The 22,260-nt window shown below is 55.6% G+C and overlaps 1 protein-coding gene across 5 annotated transcripts in view; it reads left to right on the forward strand.

Annotated features, from left to right (window-relative positions):
• The window catches only part of DLGAP4 (DLG associated protein 4), a 181,283-nt gene that overhangs the window by 98,352 nt on the left and 60,671 nt on the right, over positions 1-22,260 (forward strand). For 4 of the 5 annotated variants that reach the window (XM_052791038.1, XM_052791049.1, XM_052791056.1 and 1 more), the window contains exons 3-6: positions 9,213-10,255; positions 11,639-11,809; positions 17,714-17,931; positions 21,331-21,445. In XM_052791038.1, coding sequence (XP_052646998.1) covers positions 9,213-10,255; positions 11,639-11,809; positions 17,714-17,931; positions 21,331-21,445 — 1,547 coding nt within the window. The remainder of the gene's footprint in view (positions 1-9,212; positions 10,256-11,638; positions 11,810-17,713; positions 17,932-21,330; positions 21,446-22,260) is intronic. The other variant, XM_052791071.1, reaches the window with a different exon arrangement.

A 22,260-nucleotide genomic window follows, 5' to 3' on the forward strand; every position in this document is an offset into this window, starting at 1 on the left:
TGGGGCAGGGTGGTAGCACAAGACACCAAGCAGAGTGGCATGCCTTCTTCTGTGTCACAAGTTTGCAGTGCAAGTGTGGACAACCTCCATCCTGGGAGTCACACCATAAGCAAGGTCGAGGGCAGCCACATTAAGTGCTTTTCATCCTCTGCTTGGCTTCACGGAGGGCTTTGCAAACACACACACACCCCTCCAGGCCTCTTGAACAGCACTGACCAGAACAAATCAGGTTTGGTCCCAACTTGTCTCATTAGCTGCTCTTCCAGACAAGCTGGAACATGCATCACGTTGTCACCAGCATGTGCCCCAAGTGCCCTGTAAGAGAGAAGAGACTGCAGGTAGGTCTCAAAAGACAGTGACCCTTGCTCACTGTCCTTGCACTCCATCTCATCACTCTCCTGCTTTCTTCCTGAAAACTCTCCCTTTCTTATCTTGCCTTCATTTGGCTCATTTGACTGACTTGATGCTTTGCATTTCCTTCTTCAGAGCAGACCCCATCTTCTGGAGAACTTTGAGAAACTTCTATTTAGGGACAGACAAATAGGTTTTAAAGTTTCTGGGGTTTTGTTCCCTTGAGAGTGGATTATATTACCAGGGACATTTGCATGAAAATAAGTTCTCTGTCTCTCTCAAGAGTTCATCTGCTCCTCTAGCTGAGTCAACACCTAAAGTAAAAAATCTTTGTCATATTGCAGCCATTGATTTTCACAGCATTTGGTTGTGCTGCTACCAAAAAAAGTAGTGTCTGTTTTGGCTCCAATCAGACCCCATCCCTCCCCATCACCCCAGTGGGCATCAGCTGGCAGTCCCAGCAGAGATATCGCTTTGCCTGAAGAACGAGTAGGAGACCACAGGCATGCACCAACGATCCCAGGGCTGTGGGGCACTATTCAACTGCCATGAAGCCTTGGGAGCTCTATGCAGATTCCACATTAAAAAAGTACAAACCACTTATTCACACATGAAGTGAGATGTGAGGAGATCCTTCCACTGGTGACATGGGACTCAGTAGCATTGAGAAATCAGTGCTGCACACTTTCTTGAGGTCATACGCCAATGTAGCCTATGCTGGGCTTTGGTTCATCTAGCGTTAGCTGCCTGGAAGTTGGATTTGTAGATGGGCTGGGCGAGCCTACTGGGACACCTTCAGGCAACAGGCAGACTGGCCCTCGTAAAGCAATTCATCCATCTCCTAAGGAGGTATCCCTGGTAGGTGAGACACATGATTCGCTGGAAGCCACTGTCTCCCCTCCATTGCTGTATGGAGAGTGAGGGGCAAAGGGTGGCTATGCCTTGGTTCTCCTGGCGATGCTGTCACATGTCTCAGTAAGAAGGTCCAGGTGACATTAACCCCATGGGTGCTCCTCAGGAGACCCTGGCTTAAGCTTTCCTCAGCAGTCCAGGATGGGCAGCATTGCCTGCTGCTTGCACCTCGGTACCTGCTCTACCCCTGGGACAAAGCTCCCCAGCAGCAGTGGGAAAATTCCCGGGAAGAAGCGAGCAGCAGAAGGAGGCTGGAGGAAGGTCTGTTGTATAATGAATTGTTCTAAGTAGAAGCTGGCTATTTTTATCCCCTGTGATTAGATTCTGAACTCTTTGAATCATCATTAATGCAACGCCCTGGAAGCCAGCGGCCCCCCTTGCTGAATGCCACATGAAGTGTTCCTGCTAATTCAGGGAACTTTTGAATTCATGCGTGTAGGCAGACCGACGTCACCTACACCACAGTATACAATTTTTTAAGCTTCTTGCGGCAGGGTGAGGGGAGTCATTTTTCTTCTGCAGGTTGCAAATCATTTATTCCTTATCTAGCTAGTTATTAGCATGTTGCTAGGTTTCTATATATAAAAGCCACCCATGTGTTTGCAGCCAGCTTGGATGGCTGGGCTGAGGTTTACATGGGAGATTATGGTACGTGGAGCCCTGGAAGAGCTGATCAGCAGAGGGCAGGACTAGTTGACTCCAAAGGGTGCCTGCAGCCCCATCAGGACAGGGATTTCTTCTTTCTGGAGGACTTATGCCCTGAGCAGTCCCATTTTACAGGCTGCTGCTTCTCCTGATGCTTCTACCTGCCTCTCCTGAGCAGCACCTGAATGGCCTCCTGGCCCTTCGTGGCCAGCCCTGCCTCAGTAGTACATGTCCTTCCCCAAACAGTCCTGTTCAGGCAAACGCTGCTTCAAAGCTTATGATCTCAAGAGATGCCTTCCAACCTAAACAAGTCTGTGTTGGACTATATAACAAGGTTGTTATATAAATGCCAGCCAAGAAGCCTGGCGAGAGGGTCTCTGGCTTCTTGCTGGCACCACCTGGACCAAGGTCTGGCTGCATGTCTGGTGCCTGGTGTTTTGCACAGGTGCAGTGATTTTGTGGTGTGTTATGTTCTTTAGATGGAACATGACAGAGGTTAGGATAAGAGACCTGAGTTCTCCTGGGAGGTGGTAGGTTCCTCCCTCCATCCAGCAAAGATGAAGGCCCCTGGGCTGGCATGCAGTGTGGGGGCAGCAGCTTTGGTGTTTCCACAGGGAACAAACTTAGAAGCTGTTGGAAAGCTCTGCTGGTGGGAATAGCAGGAATCTACAGCTAAGCTGTGAGAGGGAGGCAGAGAGGAGAGGGAAGCAAGGGAAGGAGGGAATGATGCTTTCAGCTGTGATTTTGGGGAGAAAGAAGAGCTCTTCAAGTGCCCGTTTCTGGATCTGCTCAGTCAGGGCAGCCGTGGCTGTTTGCAGAGGAGGTTGGCCAGGGACAGGGCACGGACTTCTTGCATGGAAGATGTGTGCCAAGGGCATGGTAAAAGGGATGGAGGTAGCACAGAGCCTGCACCCACTGCTGGCCGTGGGAGGTGAAATGCAGCCACCAGGCCAGCGCTTGCAGCTCCCCAGTTTCTACAGGAGCAGAAGCACCCACACGCAGACTGCAGTCCCTCATGCTGTGAAAGCTGCAGAGGTAGGTCTGACCTCCCTCTTGCCCACCTCCAGTGCCTGGCAGGGCAACCCTGATCCCTGTACCTGGGCCTCCACCATGCACACTACTGGCAACAGCACACCAACACACAATCCACAGCCACACAGACATGTTTGCCCTCCTGATACAGTCCCAACACGCACGCACAAGGAGCAGAAATCCAGGTGAACACTGGGGTGTTCTCAGAGCTCCTTATGCCCTGCCAGGCTTGGTGAGAAGGAGCGAGCCCTGCCCAGTGAGCCCTAGCACCGGCTGACTCTGCCACGCACTGGACTTGTAAACACCAGCTAATTGCAAAGTGAAATCCTGGAAATGGACTGAAGCAGATAGCAGCAAGGCGAGGCGAGGCTGGCAGGGTAAGGTACTGCATTTCCTCCTCTTGTTCCCTCCTCACTGAGAGAGGGCAGAGGGTTTGCCCTGTCCTCTGCCCTGTCTTCTCCATGCCCTCAGTATAGCTACTTTAAGGTGGGTTTGCAGAATTTAAGTGGGGAATTTGGCCCACGGGATACCAGAGACATGAGAAAAAGGGTAGTTTCTCCTGGAAACCCACCTCCACCCCAAAGTTAAAATGGAGGTATGGTGGGCAGTGGCAGGTGGTTTGCCCAAGTCCCTTGTGGTGCAGAGCCCCAGCACAGAAGCTGATCAAAGCCGGTGGTCCCTAACATGGTTGGCTTGCAGAAGGTGCTCTGCCTTCTCACAAGCACAGGGGCCTCCCAGGCTTTGTTGTTTTGTCTCTTGGGGCTCAAGCCTGTTTGGAACAGGCAAGGAGCATCCCCTGCAGAGCAGTGGTCCTCTGGCTGCGGCCTTCACCATGTCACAGCAACAGGGGAGGAAGTACTATGGGGAGATGGGGACAGACCCATGGCCAGTGTCTCCCGGGCAGCCATCCTCTCGAGGACACAGTGCATAGCCTCGTGGAGCACCTCCAAGGGGACATGGAGCTCATCTCCAAGGGTGCAAAGGAGGAAGGAGATCTGTTCTCCATGTGCAGGGTGGACAGGACAAGACATCACAGGCTGGAGCTGCCACCAGAGAGATCCCGGATGGGTAGTAGAAACTTCAGAGCTTTATAGGATTGCAAAGACAGACAGGTATCTCCAAGACAGCTCATTGGACTTCTGCCCTGGGTGGCATTTTGACAGACTTCTCGCTCACACTTTCTGCCAGGAGTTACAAACCATAATTTCAAGGACTCACCAAACACTGCCTGGCTGGGCAACTGGCTGGATGGAGAGCCATAAGCTGGGCAAGCACATGAGAATGAGGACAGGACAGATAGCTAGGAAATCATTGCTTTGCTAGCATCTACACTGCATTGCAGCTGTCTCCTCTTCTCCATCCAGTTCCTTTCGGTTACCTCCTGCTCTGCCCAGAGGTCAGGCCAGCCTAATCTCTTTGCTGTTAAAAAGAGACAGAAAAGCAAATATTTGCAGTCATTGAAATATCTCTTTACAACAACAGAGGCTTTTCAGCTCACAATGAAGATGTGATTCAGTCTTCCTGAAGTGGAGTGAACAATCTCCCACCAGCGTCGGCAGCTCCTGGACCAGCCCCATCTCCCACTCACAGTAGACAAGCACAGCAGCTGTGGGTCCTACAGGAGGGAAACATTGGCAGCGCTCAGCCAGGGGAGGAGAGGAGTCCCTGCTGAGCAGGAAGCTTCTTCAGGCAAGGCTATCATCTTCTGCATGATTTGAGATTTCAGACACTGCTTGGTGTCTGGAGCTGCAGATGTATTTTGCAGGAGGTGCTGCTGTAAGTGAATTCAGTGCAGTCAGTCTGAGCCTGCAAACAGGCAGCTCCAGTGCTGCTGTTGTAAACCGTGCCTGAGAGGAAGCTGAGTCCAGCTGGTTGGTTTGGGACACACAAAACTGCCATAAATCAGGTCAGGTCATCTGCTGCACCTCAGAGACCTCTGAGCATCAGCAAAGCCACTGGGAAGAGGAAAGGCAACCCCAAAAAAACACAAGTTGAGGGGAAGGAAGGTAATGGGGCCACGCAGCAAAACCAGCCCCTTCCCATGGGCTCAGGGGTGTAGCCTCTCCACACCCTGGCAGCCCCGGCTATGACCATCTGCTAACCAGGGTCTTCTCCTGCTGACCACTCTGGGTGCCCTCCCTGTGGTTGGGGGCTGTCCACCTCCTTGCTGTGATGCCTGACTCAGGGCAGGAGGACACAGCAGGGGCACCAGGCAGCTGTCCTGGGAGACAAACCTTGCCCAGTTTGTGAGCTGCAGGATTGTGGATTTGGGAGATTTAATTTCAAGCTTTTTCATCCTTCCAGATTAAAAAGATGGCAGGAAAGAAGCTTGTTGGGTTTTTCCCTTCCCTGACCCCATGTCTCAAGAAAGTGCCAAGGATTGCAGAGAGTAATTGAAATGTAATGAAAACAGTTTAATCCATCTTAAAGGGAAACCAGCTCACAGAGGCTGCAGCAAACACAGCATGGTGGGCACCAGGGGCTAGGGGAGTCCTGACTGCCCCACCAGCCCTGACCTGACACATGCCCAGCAGCAAGGCTGGTGCCCCACACTGTGGCTGGCCATCACGTGAAGAGATGCCCAGGGCAAGCAGGACAGGCAGGAGGACCAGGACCTTTCGGCAACCCTGCAAGAGCCCACAGGAGGAAAAGGGAGCAATAAACTATTTGCCATATAGAAGGGAGTGTCCGCCCTTGGCAAGAGCACACCAGCCTGGGAGAGAGGGAGCTCCCTGCCCTCCCCTGCTCCCTGACTTCCCATCCCTTCTGCTCCCACCCCTCCAGCCCCCCCCACCAAACTTCACTTTTCCTCCCTTCCCACTTGTCCCCACAGCCCCTCAGTCACTACTCCCTGCCCCTCTGCTTCTTGAGCTGTCCTGAGCCAGTCTGGCCCCCAGTCCTGCTCTTCCCTTGAAAGCCAAGCTTTCATTGCATTTCATTTCTTTTCATTTCATGTATTTAATTTCATTTCATTTCCCTATTTATTTTGAGTCCTAAGGCAGGTTTACTTTATTCTTCAGCCCAGTGAACACAAAAGCAGTGATGCTGATGTGCTTTATGGTGAAGGAGTCACAGGGCTGAAGTCTCAGGAATGCCTGGGAGATTTCTGCTTCAAATATTGATTGTTCTTTCTAGGAAAAGATGTATTTAATGTCAATATCCAGAGACATCCCATTATAATCAAATCAGCACTGTGTTGTCTCCTTAGGGACTGTCTGACTCCTGGAACGCATGATACACAGTGTCCATCAGAGCCAGCATGGCCTTGGGCGGACGAGCCTGAGTGAAGGACCTTGCTGGGAGTCCAGAGCTGGGGCATGGAAGGAAGGGAGGGCATGGCAGGCAGAGCTGAGCCTAGGCAGATCAGGGTGTTATTCAGGGAGGATTTGGGCTCCCTGCTGCCTGCAGGGCTTCCCCTCCAAGTCGAGCAGGGTTGAGCTTGCCCATTCATGGCCATCTGGAATTTAAAGGACCACATGGATAGCTCAGTCTGGAGCCTGTCTTTCTACACTCTGTCCTTCTCTTATGTCCAGAGGGTTTCCTTTGAGAACATCTCCTGGGGCTTTTTGTCACCACTCTTCCACTACTGTGCTGATGCCAGCTTGCACAAAGCAGGAGCAAGGCTGCCTGGCACATCCATGAGTCTTTCTTCTGTGGCACTTCTCCAGTCAGCACCCACTGCTGCTCCACCAGCTCACATGGGTGCTGTCCCATGGGCAAGGGACTCCAGAGAGGCTGATGCACCTAGCTGCTGAAGAGCACAACAGGAAAAGGATGGCACCCACAGGGACCATGAGTAGCTGGACACCAGTCAAGGCTAATGTTGCATTGGGTGTTTTGGCAAGAAGGACAGGTTTGGTGTCAAAGTTCCCCCAGCTCAGGCCAGGATGACAACCATGTCCTCATACTCAAAACGCATGGGCACTGTCCATGTGGTGGACAGGCCCGAGGGTCACATCGTCTCTCCCACACCACCGAAGCCCAGGCCATGTGGCAGGGCACCAGGTTGCAGGTGAAGGCAGCTGGACCAGCTGCAGGGCCCAGGTCAGCAGCAGGTCTAGAAGACCCACCCCATGGGGCTGTACAGCTTCTCCAGGTGGGTTTCAGGAGAGGTGGGACAGGACCAAGCAAGCCTTGTGTGCAGCCACAGGATCCCCTGGGGAGAAGAGCCATGCAGGTTCACATGAGTGCTGGCAGGCAGCTGGCAATGCCTAGAAGCGTGCTCAGCTGAGTTCACCACCGGACAGCTGGCAGGACCCCCGAGAGCAGGATTTGCCAGAGGGGGAGTGGGAGTCTCTGTCAGAGCGGGGCGGGGAGCCCAGGCTGCACTCTCCTGCTGTTTGCAAACCACTGCTTTAGAAAGACCAGCTTTGCTTTGCCAACCCGCTGGGAGCAAGAGAGTTAGATGGAGAATTTTTAAAAACCATCAAGCCATGGAATACATTGCACTTCTCCTTCTTTTTGTGCTTCCAAACAACTATTTAAAGCCCCAGCTGCTTTGCATTATTAATGTATTTTTCCCTGTCTGAGGAGGGAAAACAAGCCTGTCAATTCCTATCATCCTCCAGTGACTACTGACTCCGCTCCCCACGCCAGTTTGGTCCTAGCTGCTTTTGCTGACCAGACTGCATGCAGGACAAGCTTCCTGGAGAGACTAGAGTCAAATTTGTGGCTGAACAGGGAGAACCCAGGAGCCCAGACTACCAGCTCTGCTTCTCGCAAGGTCACACCATTATCCTACTATCCTACTACCTCTAGGAATAAGCAAATGATAGTTTTCTTTCTCACAAACTCACTGAAGGCTCTGAGGGTCCAGGCACTATTTCCCCTTCCAGGTGCATGTTGGGGAACATTGGATCATCCTAATGTTGGAAAATGGCTCTTCTGCACAGACCCCTGTTGTCCCAGCTCCCAGGGCAGCCCCTTCATCTTACCAAGGAGCAGCTGTTCAGCTACTTGTACATGTTTTGGGGCCCTGGATTTTGAAAAAGTAGTCTAGGATCTCATTCTCCAGATTTTTGCACCCATCACTGTTTGCTAGTTGCCTTTAAGTGACACTCAAACTAAAGCAAAAAGGAAATAAGAAACTAAACTAAAAGGTAAAAGGAAATGAGAATTAGTTTATACACTACATGATTTCAAAGAGGTTTTAAGTATGGAAAATCAACTCATTGATTGACAACTCATCTATGTGTTCATTGATTTTTTTTTAAGCAGCCCCCAAAAGTTTGTCTTTTTTCCCTGTATAACCCAGTGCAGATGAGGATCCCTCCGAGCCAAGCAGGACGGGGTAAGTGCACCAGAGAAATCTTCAGCGAGAAGCTACCCTGCCCTAAGGGGACCCTCTGTGTCCAGGTGCCCCCTCCACGACCCCGCAGGGATGCCTGTACCTGATGAATGGGCCACAGATGGCCAACCTCAGCCTCACAGCCAGCTTGCTGTGGCAGAGGAGGACCGTAGCAAGGGACAGCCAGCCAGGCTCAGAGGGTGACACAGCTCCCCCAGGAGTGATGCAGCAAGGCAGGAAAGATCAACTGGGCAGCAACCAGCTTCTCAGGTCAGGCTCTGAGTGTTCAGAAACACCTCTGCTCTCATCGTAGCTACTGAAACAATTTCCTCCAGGGTAAAACATGCCATAAACCAGGGCACTTGTTGAAGAGGAGACGTTTGACATCATATCGCATTAGCGCAGCTGTACGCAACACACAGAGCAGGGCTGCCAGTCCCCTTCCAAGATCCAATAACCACAGAAACACAAAGCATAATGCAGAAGATGGGATGCTCAGCTCCAGACTTCCCTTGGCTCAGGCAAGGCCCGTGTGCAGTGTTTGACAGCAGGTTTTTCTCCAGTCCCCTGAACGAATGGGACAGGAGAGGTGATTTGCTGGCAGCGCCCCTGCTAGCCTTTGTTATGCTGGCTGGGGAAGGGACTCTATTAAATAAACATGTGCAGAGACCAGAAAAATAGCAGCAGCATTATTAGAGCAGCCTGTGGTTGAGCACAGAGATACACAAGCACTGAAACTGCAACTCGAAAGAATGAATCCTTCCCCTCCTCCTCTCCTGTACACTGTTCTCTCCAGCCCCTGGTCTCCTGCCCCTTCTCCCTCCTGCCATGTCATCTCTCTCCCATCCTGCTTCTCTCCTTCATCCCTTAACCTTGGTGGCATTTGCTTTTAGAGCTGGGACAGCCCTCGCAAGGACACCCCGGTGAGGAGTGGGCTGCCAAAGAGGTACTCGGCAGGCTCTGAGCATCTGTCCTCTTCCTCCAGGTGTAGGGAAGTCTGCGGGGGAGCAGGATCGGCGCTCCTGCAAGGGCTCTGCCGCACCACCCCTGAGCGATGGTCTAGGAAACACTGGGACCATGAAGGGCTTAGGAGATAACAGAAGCCGACACCTCTCCGATAACCTGGACTCCCCTCAAGACTCTCTTTATGCCCCCCAGGACAGGAACCCTTATCTCCTCAGCCCCGCTGACTCCTTTACCATGGACCCCCGATTCCCAGCCCAGAATACCCTCCATGGCGACTGTCTCCTTCCGCTCAACAACCAGATCTCCAACAGCAGCACTTTCCCCCGCATCCATTACAACTCCCACTTCGAGGTCCCAGATGACAACCCTTTTCCAAGCCATGCCCAAGCCACTAAAATCAACCGCCTGCCTGCCAACCTCCTTGACCAGTTTGAGAAGCAGCTGCCCATTCACAGAGACGGCTTCAGCACCCTCCAGTTTCAGAGGAGCGATGCAAAGCACCGGAGTGAGAGCCCTGGGCGCATCCGGCACCTTGTCCACTCTGTCCAGAAGCTATTTGCCAAGTCCCAGTCTCTGGAGGGCCCCACCAAAGGCAACGTGAATGGCAAGAAGGGGGCAGATGACCCCAAGCAAAACCGGAGGAGCAAGAGCAAAGACCGAGCGAAGACCTCCGAGCCCAAGCGCAGGACCAGATCCAACATATCAGGCTGGTGGAGCTCAGATGACAACTTAGACAGCGATACCTGCAGCTACCGCAACCCAATGGGCCTCATGACACTGGGCCGGCAGCCGGACCACAGCCAGCCGAAGTATTTCATGCACGCTTACAATACCATCAGCGAGCACATGCTGAAATCCTCCAAGAGCAATAATGACCTCAAGGTCACCCCTTGCACCAATATCCCCATCAACAATGACTCCAACTACATTAAGAGGGGCTCCTGGTCCACGCTGACACTCAGCCATGCCCGGGAAGTGTGCCAGAAGGCCTCCGCCACGATCGACAAAGCATTGCTGAAATCCAAGTCCTGCCATCAAGACTTGGCCTACCACTACCTGCAGGTGGGTGCAGCGGCGGGTTATGGCTCCATGCAGGGAGAGCGCAGGAAGACAGGGGACACCCTCCCAGTAGGCACCCTATTGCGCGGTAGACCTTATCAAACAGCTCCAGATGGTTCAGCTGCTACCTCAAGTCACATTGCCAGGAGAGGGCTGGGGGGGGTTAAATTCACCAAGGCCCCAGGGACAGACCACCACACTTCCCACAGGGACACTGGTACAGCTCCCCCAGCTGCAGTGCTGCCCCAGGACCCCCCAGCCCCTGTGCTGGACCATGGCAGCGTGGGGAGGAGGTGATGTGCCCACGCCACAGCCTCGGCAGCCTCTGCTGTGATCCCCATTTGCTGCGGGACCCCAGCATGCCCCCGCTGCCCTCCCAGACCCCGCAAATGCTGTGCTGGGGTGGACTCTTGGGCAGCCGGGCACGTAGCTGCCCACACGTAGCTGTTTCCGCTCGGCGCCCAGGCAGCGGGGCATGCCGATGGGCTGCGGCTCATACCCCACCCGGACACAACTCCCCTGCCTCTGGCCAAGCACTGCCACCACCCCACAGTCTAAAGGTCACCAGTGATAACTAATGCTTAACCCTTTATATCCACGCATCGCAAGGATGTGCCGGCGTGCCCAGTAAGCCCCGCTCTACAGAGCTTCCCCGGAGCACTGGTAGGACCTGCAGCTCCATGGGGCATGGCTGCCTTAGCTGCTCATCCGCCTGCGGGGCAGGGCTGTGGGGCCAGGAGGGCAGTGCCAGCCGCCCCGCTTCCATGGCAGAAGCCTGCATGGCTAATGCTGGTTTGAATTCCCCCCATCACCAAAAGCGCCGGGTCACTGTGGCAGTTTCAAAAAGTGGCGCTTGAAGAACATAAAACTGGTTGTGCCCTAGACAGAGGAATGAAGATAAATAAGCCAGGCCTGGATGGGGGGAGGAGGGGACTAGTCTATGTATGTAAATCTCCAGCATCCTTTTTAATGCAAAGGTGTCATGGGCTCCCCTGGCTGTGGCCAGCGGGCTTAGAAGCTTTAAAGAGCAATGAATTATTGAAGCACACTCCACTTCCAATACCTTGCTTGCCACAGCTGCAAATCAAATTTCAGAGGGATTTATTGCATCAGGAATGTCATCAGAAAAAATGTTCTTGGCCTGGTTTCTTTTTCTTTGCCCCCCTCCTTTCAGTTAAGCGTTAGGAGTTTAAAGAGCTGCAGGCAAAATATCCGCTGGCACTGTTCCCTCTCCTGGTGTGGCAGCAGAGCCCAGCGCAGGCAGCCCCAGGCGCCGAATGCGACCCCAACAGCCCCTCACCTCCTGGGATTTGGCCACGGCCAGGGGTACGAGACTGCCCTGCTCGTTATTCCCCACCCATGTAATGAGCCTCCGTTTCTCGACAGCCTGACGGAGGGCTGTGGGCACAGCTGGGTGGCGTGAGCCCAGCCAGCAGCTGGGCAGCCCCACCGCTCGGCTGGGAGGACACGGGTGCCGCCCCGCTGCAGCCGAGCGAGCCCCCGCGAAGGTGGGACCAGCCCCTCAGCCCTGGGCCAACCGACGCAGGCAGCGGCCAGGTAGGGATCTTGTTTTGAGGGGAAGCTTTTGCCCAGCTCCCTCCCTGCCCTGACCCTCCTGGGACCATCGGATGGGGTCGGCAGCCTGTGCCACCGCTCGGAGCGGGAGCAGCCTGGGTAGGGAGCAGCCGGCAGCCACTGTCAGCATGGCTGGAGGGGCACTGGGGGATGCTGGGGTGTGACCAGCATCCCAAGCGCCTGGGGCAGCCCCCACGGCCGGCGGCAGCATCTCACCAGCAAAGCCAAGACCCCGGGCACCCAGTCCAGAAAACATGATATTTGGTGCCCACGCAAGCTGACAGGTCACAGATGCTCGGGCTGACCTTGCCCCAGATGCCCGGTGTGAGCCCCGGAGGGCAGGGCACAGGGCTTGGGGCCCTTGGGGTAGGATGGGGTGATTGTATCCAGACCCCCTCCTCAGCATGGGAAGGGGACTATGCTGGCAATGGAGAAGTCACCTCTGGAGCCTGGTGTGTGGAAAACATCCTTTTGCAAGGCCACATGTTCCCCTGCCACGTGCTCCTCCCTGGAGCAGGATGAGCCCACTCCCTGCTTGTGCCATGGTGAGGGACAGCGTGCATCTGCCTGCCCACAGAGCCCAGTGCTTGGGGAGCATGGAGGCCCTGCCCTGCTGTGGACAGGGTTCCTGCAAGGCAGAAATGCCTGGTGGGTCCCAGAGGTGGAGAAGTGCCTCTCTGACATGAGGGAGGACAGGAGGAGTGGGCTGGGGACAAACAGGACCGCCCAGCCTCTGGGCTGGGATAAGCCCCCAAGGCTATTCACCTCCCCTGCCCCATTTGCAGGCTCTGGGTAGTCTTGGGGCTCATCAGGGACTACTGGATATCCATGTCATGTTTCCAGACCCATCCCCAGACTCAGATGTTGGAGCTGAGAGTGGGCGATCACCCAGCCGCACGTCCAGCCCTGTCCCATCAGGGTGGGGGGTTTCTCAGGAGCAGTCCTCAAGGCAACACAGCACTGTCCTTAGAGCACAGTCCCCAGGGAGGAAGGCTGTGCTCCCTGTCCTCTCTTTTCCCCTCCCCGTGGGCCCCACATGCGGCTGGCGGTGCAGGGGAGGAGGCTGAGGGGTCAGGATGCCAATGGCCAAGGAGCTCCTTGGAGTAAGAGATAGCACAAGCCAGGGGTGAACAGGAGCAGGCAGGGCTGAGCAGCATTTCTGCCCCAGACACAGAGTCAGCCCCATATCCATGGATACCAAGACCACATCAAAGGGACGGGTAGTGTCGGGGCTCCCAGGGGACAGAATCATACCACAGGCACCATTAGCCTGATGCATGATCCAGATTAGCCTCCCCAGCCCCACTTATAGTCAGACCACACCAAAGCTTTCTTAACCCCCAGCAGCCCCCAAAATAAATTCGTAATCCAGGGTGGGTGGCCTGTTCAGTGCCAGCCACTCTGCAGATGCTGGCTGCCCTCACACCAGCCCCACAAGAGCTCCCATGGGGCAGGAAACCTGGCCCAGGTCCTTCCCAGAGGGTGCCCTGTGAAAAGGACAAATGGGGTCCATCGGCAGCCTAGGCTCCAGCTTTCTTTCTTGAGGACATGCCTGAGACCACACATCGCCCTTGGGACACCACAAGGGATCTGGCCCTGGAGGGAGCAGCAGTGTACCTACATCGGGCTCAGTCTCTGCATTGGAGCCTGGCTGCATGGCACGTGCATCCCTGCACGCTGCGTCCAGCCCTGTGGGTGCCTCAGCGGGTGCGTTCATGTGTGGTGCATGTCTGTGTGTGACGGGCCTGGGCTGCATGTCAGAGCTGGCACACGTGCAAATGGAAACCCTGTTTGCTCTGCAAGTCTCTCTTTCCCAGACCTCACCAAAGCGATGGGAGCAATGCAGCTCTTTTGCCCCTGCCCAGCACCCAGGATTGGAGTTTTCCCCTTCCCTCCTCTCTCCCCTCTGTTAATGCTCCAGGTAACTGGCGAATGCCCCAGGCAGAATTAAGGTAGGGGGAAAACTCTGTGTAGCCCCTTCTTTCCTTTTTCCTCCATGCTCAGCTCGTGACATGGAGAGCAGAAGAGCCAGAAGGCACTTCTTCCTTGCAACATGCAGTATTGTGGCAGGATGGTGTCAGTGGAGCCCAGTTCCCCAGGGACAGACATATGCCTGGATCCCACATGCCTGCCCCACAGGGCACTGTATGGACGAAGCCCGGGCAGAAAGGAGGATCCACATCCTGAAGCCTGGCAGAGCATCTCTGCTGTCCACTCCTCCCCACCTGGGCAGCCACTGGGCAGGGTGGATCCCCAGGCCTTCTGTGCCAGCAGCCACCGACAAAGGCTCTTGACCTCAGTGTCCTCTTGCTCCCGCCCCTTTCACACCAACCAAACCACCATGGGCAGAGCCAAGCCTACATCTGGGAGAGCAGCATGAAGAGCAGCAAGGCTCCCACAGCCTGTGAGGAGCCTCCTGAGCTTCTCTGTGCCAGGCCTAGGTGCAATACAAGGCAGCCCTCATTTCCACTTTCTGTAATACACATGCTGTGATCAGAGCCCAGGGTCTCAGCTGCCAGGAAAGTTGCTGCCATTGAGGTGCTGCAGTGGCCACCATTGACAACAGGAGGTGCTTTGGGTTCTTCACCCCTATCGCAGAGCTTCAGAGACTGTGGGACAGGCTCCTCGCATCCTCAGGTGCCTGAAGGTGCACAGAAGCACTCTGGAGGATCCAGAACTGCGCCTCAAGTACCTGCACTGCTTTTGAAGATCCCCAAGAGCACCTACTTGTCTTTTCAGGTGTGGCACTTTTGAAACACTTGCCCTGCGCTCTGTCCCACAGGAGCAAGAGCTGTGGGAGTCCCTGTGGACTCTGTGCCGACAGAGGCAGGACACGCTCCAAACTGGGGCACCAGATTCAAAGGGTGTCCTGCTAAGCATCTTCCTTCCCCTTGATGCTGCTAAACTGGAATGTGGAGCACCTTGAGAACAGCTTTGTTTCTTGCAGACTTGCCAAGACGCAAAGTAGAGGAGAAGCATGGGAAAGGAGAACTAAGGCAGCTCAGTTAGGACCCGCGAGGCTGTTGCAATGCGATGGGGAAGCTGGTGGAGGCTGTGCCTAGGAGAGGGGCAGGGTCCATACGAGGCAGGCAGTGCTGGGGATGCTTGGCTCACTCTGCTGTAGACAAGCTGCACCAGCAGAGACATACTGAAAACACTGTCTTTGTGTTGCTTTGCCTAGAGCCGACAGTGCCCAAGGCTAGCAGGCAGATGCACAAGCCCATGCAGAGCTGAGCAAGCCCCAGACCCTGCCCTCAAGCAGCAGCAGCAGAGCGGCTGCAAGACCCTTGGGTCTTAATTGAGCAACCTGGTCTAGTGGAAGGTGTCCCTGCCCATGGCAGTGGGGTTGGAACTAGGTGTTCTTTAAGGTCCCTTCCAACCCAAACCATTCTATGATTCTATGATTAATGCTTCCTCTGTCCTTGGGCTCACTGGACTGAGCCCAGCACCTCTCACTGCCCCACAAAATACAGCATTCGCCTCTGCATAGGGGATGGCTGTGTAGTCCCCTGACCTCTGCTTGGCATGCCTGGCTGCTGGCGAGCTCTTACCTCCTTAGCCAGGGGCTGCAGACTCCAGCCCTCTCTGCCACCTTGCTGGCCCAAGACCCTTGCAGGCAGGAGGCTGCAATTCATCCTGAGAAGAAGGCAGGCAGCAAAATGCAGTCTCAAGTCAGACCCGACGCCAAAGCAATGGGTATAAAAGTGCTTCTCAGGGGCCCTGTCTCCTTTAGGAAAGGTCAGAGCCAGCCACCCCAGTGACCTGTGGAATCTCTCCCATGGCAGGACTCAGCTGGAGCCAGCAGGGTCCCTCCTGACTGGCCTCAGGGCCAACCAGTGCAGGCAGCTGAGCTGGGGCAGAGGGAGTGCTCCCACCCAGGAAAGAAAGGGCTCTCTGCTCTTACTTTTGTAGGAACCTGCAGGGTAACACCCAGTAGCTCCTGAGCTGGGTGGTCTTGTAAGCAGCCAGCCCAGAAGCCATTGCCAAGCACGAAGCTTGCAGGAGGCAGAGTGGTAAGAGCTGGGAAAACCTGCAGCAGCAGTGAGCAGGGCCAGGGAGGCCTGGCCAGGTTTGTGTCTCACCTGTGAGACTTGCTTCATGTCAGTCCCCACTTGGATCTCGCATACAGACAACACGATGCCCCTGGCTTTCTGTTCCATGTCCCCCAGTAATATGGGTCCTGGCTCATGGGCACACATCATGGTGGGAGCTCTATCACCAAAGCAGTCCCACAGGTTGTTTGGGTTCTGCTCCACATAGCGCTGGGGTCACCCCTTGCCTTCTCCCAAACACACAGAGCAAGCAGCAGGCTGGCAGGACATGGGCTGAACCCCTGGTTCCTTTGGGCAGAAGAAAGCCCTCGGAGTGAGCTAAGCTGTTGCGTGTGGATTGAGCCTGTATCTGGCACATCCCGGGCCCTCTCAGGAGAATGAGAAGCCACTACCTGCAGATCTGAAGCTCATCTGAAGATGTCGCACCCCAGCAGCAGCAGACGGCACCCTCAAGCCAGCTATGGCTCCCACAGAGCATGCCTGCTTTGAACAAGGAAGGGAACAGGAACCACGCAGCGCTTAACAGCTCTGGCTCATCACAGTTAGCTGCAACACAGCTCTGTGCATCCCCAAAGCACTATACAAACACTGGCTGATTAATCCCACAGCCCCCTGGGGAGCTGGGCAAATCCAACAGATCCATCCAGCAGAGTCAACGTGGATGTCCTCAGCAGCATGAGCTGCGCTCAGCACAAGACCCTTTACTGCTCCCCATGGTGTTCCCCAACCAGCCTGCTTCCCACAGCAGACTGCGGGGCCTCAGGCTGTCCTGGTGTCTGCATGATTTGCACATTGCTGCATTCCTCACATCTTCCCTTGCTTTTCCTTGACCACGTCTCCTCAGCTCAAGGGCAGGTCAAAGGCCAGCTACAAACCAAGTTAGCCATGAAACCAAGGCTTGCTCCTGGCAACTCAGGTTGCCCCATCTTTCTCCTGGCCTGTCCCACACTACGCAAGTGTGGCTCTTGTCCTGATCAGTCCAGGGCTGATGTCTGGCTCTGCTGCTGGCCGAGCACCTCCAATCACCTATACAAACCTTTCACAGGACAGGCAGGCAGTGGTGTTGGTTACTTCAGTTGCTCAGTGCTTCAGGCCTCTAGTGGAAACATCAGCTTGCCCATCTCTAATGAAGGACCAAGAGACTATGTCTGCCTTAAATTAGTTGCAGAGTTGTCATCTCAGTGAATTTAGAAGTGCTTTTCTTGCACTCTGCATCTCTGTGCAGACAGGCCAGCACAAGGTCAATGTGCCTGAGCAGTTCTAGAGGGATTTGTGAGGGCCTGGCTTGGCTTCAGAAATGAATTTCAGCCACTAAGAGTCACATTCAACTCAGAAACCTTAAAGGGTGTTGGACCTAGTGAAGGTCTGGGCTCTGATCCACAGGTCCCTGTCTGCAATAGCTCTTGATTGCCTTGGCCTGAATAGTATGTGCACTTTACGCTAAATGAGCTTGGTCTTTGTGTTGAACAACTGTGTGCCACTCCTGTCCCAATGCCCAGCACAAATCTGGTGAGACTCTTCCCTCCCCATTATGTCTGGCACTGTGCAGCTTTTATCAACTGTGTAAGCATGGTCCAGTGTGAAGGTGGTCTGCAGTGGTGGTGGGGTGAATGGCTCTGGGTAGATGTGCTAAAACAGAGGCAATCAAATGTAGGGCTGCCTGGCATGAACTAGTAAGGGAGGGTCGGAAAGGAATTGTGTTGCCCGTTCCCACTACACTCCAGCTGAGGGTCCAATGGTTGTCCTTGCCACCAATCCCTCCAAGTCCCCATGATCCCTCTGGGCCCAGAGCTGCCATCCCTCACAGCTGCTCATGCTCCCCTTACTTTTGCAGGTGCCTCAGGGGGAGTGGAACAACACGCTGTCTCAGGACAAAGACAGCGAGATCCCGTGCCGGCGCATGCGGAGCGGGAGTTACATCAAAGCCATGGGGGATGATGATAGTGAAGACTCAGAAACCAGCCCCAAACCATCCCCGAAAACTGCAGCTCGGAGGCAGAGTTACCTCAAGGCCACCCAACAGTCCCTGAGTGAGCAGAGCACCACACAAAGGTAACACTGGAGCTCCTCCACAAGCTCTGCACAGGTCCCCAGGGGCCATCCCAGAAGCAGTCCTTGGGGTCTAGCCAGCAGCACCCACATGGAGACCCCATGTGGGGATCAGAGCCCAGCAGGGCTCCTGCACACCAGCTCAGTTTGCCCACAGGGCAGGCAGATGAGGAGACAAGCAGGACAGGACATGTGGCAGAGGAATGGAGAGAGCTTCCTATCCTGGTGACTCCAAATAGCCCTGGTGGTAGGAGCCTGCTCCAGGTCCCTGTTCCCTCAGTGATGGGCAGGGCACTCCTTTGATGGAGCTCTGTATTTCCTCTCTAAGCATCTGCTCCTCCAAGGGAGTGCAGAGATCCCAACCCCATGATGCTATTTAGACATGGAAGATGCTCAGCTGGCATGGCTGAGAACACTTGGCACGCAGCCCACGGGCTGCTGGGACTGTGCCATCTGCTTTGCTCCACAGGTGTCCCAGGGACTCTGAGACCAGCCAGAACGTGCCCTGTTGGCACACTAGGCTGGGTAATATCCTGAGGCCAGGAGAGATGAGCAAAGAGGTCTGGGACCAGGTATTGAGGAAGACCCACAGTGGCTTGAGCCAGATAGACAGCAGAGCAAGGGGAACACAGCAAAAGCTTACTGGGCAAGAGGCTGGTCCTTGCAGAATGGGGTCTGTGTCACCACCTGACTGGTGGTGATGCTGTGCCATGTCTTCACCAGCTGCTCTCCTTCCTGGGACAAGGCACCCAGGGGCTCTAACAGGCTGTCAGTGTTTCATATGCTGCAGCTCAGGAGGTTGTGAGCAGCACAGAGGGGCAGGAGGAGGCAGGAGCCACCGTGGATGCACTGCTGATGTTCAGCAGACAGAGCCAGAAGGAAGTGGGGGTGCAGCAGGCAGTGTGGAGACCCCTCATGGTGGCTTCAGATTGCAGACCAGATGCTGCTTTCTGCTGAGCGATGGTGACAAAATTAACTGCAAGGAGCCCTGGAAATGCCTGCCCTGAATCCATCCCTGTTCCTTGCCTTCACATCCACTTCAGGGGGAGCAGAGTTGGGGCCAGGGGTCTCTGATGCAAAATACCCAAGTTGAGAGACTGGAGTTCTTCCTATCTTGGGCTCATTTTCCATTCAGGTCATGTCCATCAGGGTATGCCCTCACCTGGGCTGCTGGGGTCCAGCCGGAGCCCACGGACAGGTAGCTTTGAGGAAGGGGCTAAGTCAGGGCAGGGTGTTTGAGCCAGTGGATGCAGCTACGTGGGAGAAGCAGGGTCCGGGCAGGGCTGGGCTGGATGCAGCCATTGCTGCGAGTGCTTGGTCCCCAGGAGGAGATTTGCTGGAGGGAAGGATCCTGCCTGGGAAGGAGGGCGCTCCGCAGCTCTTGGCGCTGCGCTCCAGCGAGGGACATGGTACCCTGCTCTGCCCGTCCCCGATGCCCCAGGGCGGGCCCAGGACAGGCCGGAGCGTCAGCCAAGCCGGCGCCGGAGCATGAGCACGGCTGCCATCTGCCGACCACCCCGTCGCCTCTCCAAACCCCCTCCCCCAAGGATGCTTTTCGGATGCTGTGGCCGCTTTGGTTGCTGCGGGGCCTCCCTGGGTGGCACCGTGCCCTGGCACACCCTTGGGACAGCAGCGGGGGCACCGTGCCCTGGCACGGCCCCATGCCAGCCCTCGCCAAGATCCTCGGTCTCCTTGGCCAGAGCTGCTGGGTCTCTTTCTGGGCTCCGCCAGTGGAGGGGTACCGGACCTGTAGTTTGGGATGGGAGGGACTGCAGGGAGGACAGCTGGAGCCTTAGCCAGGACGTGGCACAGAGGAGTGAGACCCGATCCGTCCCTATGAGAGGGTGTCTGCCTTTCCAAAGTCTGTTACCTGCTTTGTGACTCGGTTTCCCCACAGGCAGGCTGCAAGGGTAGGTCAGGGTGAAGCCCAATGGGATGGGCACGGGGGGCTGGCAGGGACACTGCCTGCCCCAGGACACAACTGACTCACACCATGGGTGCACGGTGAGCTCACGGACAAAACCCTCTCAGGCAGAGGGAAACAAGGCAATAAACAGATAGTGCGGGGTTTGGGGCACCACATTGCCCTTGGCTGCTCAGCAGTGGGTCTGCTGCGGGCTGGGAGTCTCCTCCATCACCCCTGGCAGAAGAGACTACTCCCCACTCTCATCACACCCCAGGATGGAGACTCAGGAGGTGCCACAGTCCTTCCTGGAGGTCCACGCACTGCACAGGCCTCCTGCCCAGCTGGGACACACTCTGCCCTCAGCTTTGCTGTCCCCCAGGCTGGTGAAGGACAGACCTCTGCACTCACGGCCCTGCCAGATGCAGGGGAAGCCGTACCCCAAGGGTCCTCTGTAGGGACCATGGGCGATTCAAGAGGGAGAGTCCCCACAGCTCACCCAGGCTGGCATGGCTAACTGTGTCCTCCACCATGTCCCACCTGGTCTGTGACAAGGACTTCTTCATGCAGGGTTTCATGGTGGAACAGAAGAATGGGAGAGCCCCATCCTTCCCACTTCCCTCCTCTTCCTCCCACATCCCTCCCATCCTTCCACAACCCTCCCGGCCCCATGTGCCTGGGTCTCAGCAGAGTCTGTAGTGTGGTCTTGGCTGGGTGGGGCTCAGTGACAGCCCTGCTCTTTTTCTGACGCATTGGCTGCTGCTGAGCCCCAGGGCATGGAGACAGTGCTTCTCCCAGAGCCTGCAGCAAAAGCTGCTCTGGAAATACTGACCCCCCTGCTTCTGCAGCACTGTCATTCAGGCTTGGCTCCCCTTGAACTTCTTCCAGATAATCTTTTGGGTTCCTCTACACAAATTAAAAAAAAAAAAAAATCCTGCAGATGTTTCCAATTGCAAAGTCCACAAAATACCATTTAAAAGTTATTTCTCACCTCACCTCTTGCACCCCCTTCCCACTAGTCCAGGCAGGGAAGAGCTGGCTTCCCTGACCCTGGCCCCCAGCATCAGCCTGTGCGAGAGCTGGTGTGTCACCAGGGCTCTGACTCTGGGGGCTGGCACGGATCCCATGTGCTCCCTGGGGTTCAGCTGGACTAACCTGGCATCGGCAGTGCATTCCTGGGGGCAGCAGGACCCAAGGTCTTGTCCCCTCTCCTTCCCCTGCACCCCACAAACCTTCACCTTTGTGCCAGACTCGATAGCTCAAGCCAGGAGCCAGCAAGGTGAGAAAGTGCTTCCTTCTACTCCAGGAGCTGCAACAGGGGCCGAGTGGTGGATGCGGTGCCCAGCATCGTCTCTGTGCTGCCACGTGTGCCTGTGCCTGGCAGAGGGTGCTGTGGGCAGGGGTGGTCTGGCTCGCCTGGCAGGGCGGCAGCTCCAGCACAGCCCCAGCGCTGCCCCCGCTGTGGGGACACCCCTCACATCCTCTCTCTCTGCTGGCAGGAGCCTGGACCGCCTGGACTCTGTCGAGATCCTCCTACCTCCAAAGTTCCCAACCTGGGAGGAAGAATACAACCAGATCTCCGACAGCGTCAATGACTCCAGTTGCATCAACCAGGTGAGATGCTGGAGCGCTGAGCCCCGCTGCACCAACACACCCCAGTGAGAAAGGAGGCCAGCTGAGGGGAGAGAGGAACATGTTTTTCCCCCTTCAAAATAAGGCACTGGCTGTGCTCCAGGAATTGCACATGCTATTCTCTGGCAGTTTTACCAAAGCATGAAGGCCAGCTCCTTAATTCTGATTCATATTAGACCCCCCCTTCCTCTAGCTTTGCCTCCTCTCAGTACTGCTGGTGCAGCTGAAGTCACTCTGTCATGGCCACAGGTATGGTAGCCCGGAGCGATGCTTCACAGCAATGGGTGAAGCTCAGGGCTGCTCTGAGTGCAAGGTCCCACCATGTCACCACCCAGAAGCCACCTGCAAGGCTGCTCCATCCTGCTGCAAGCTCCTCCCACCCCACTGGGTGGGTGCAGAGCCCAGGCCAACCTCACCTGTGCAAAAGGTGACATCCAGCCTGGGACCCTGCAGTGGGTCACCAGGGACAGTAACCCTCCTTAGCTCTGAGGACCTCATCCCTTGTGCAGCAGACTGGACCGAGGAACAAGGTGCCTGTAACTCGGGAGACTGTCCTGCCAGCTAGCTGGGTATGTCTCCCTTGAAAATTCCTGCTCCCCTGGGAAGGGCAAATCCAAGGATGCCAGTGAGGCACTGATGGTGGGTGGCAAACCCCTTGCCACGGGGTGGGCTCATGCCGTGACCCCAACCTCTGGGATGCAGTCGGTGCAGACTGGGGTTAACTCCCAGTCCCACGCTATGCCTCCCCTTGGGATTACTCTGGAGTAGCTCGGGGCTTGGATGGCTATAAGCCAGCT

The sequence above is a fragment of the Harpia harpyja genome, chromosome 1 (assembly GCF_026419915.1).
Source record: "Harpia harpyja isolate bHarHar1 chromosome 1, bHarHar1 primary haplotype, whole genome shotgun sequence".
Taxonomy (NCBI): domain Eukaryota; kingdom Metazoa; phylum Chordata; class Aves; order Accipitriformes; family Accipitridae; genus Harpia; species Harpia harpyja.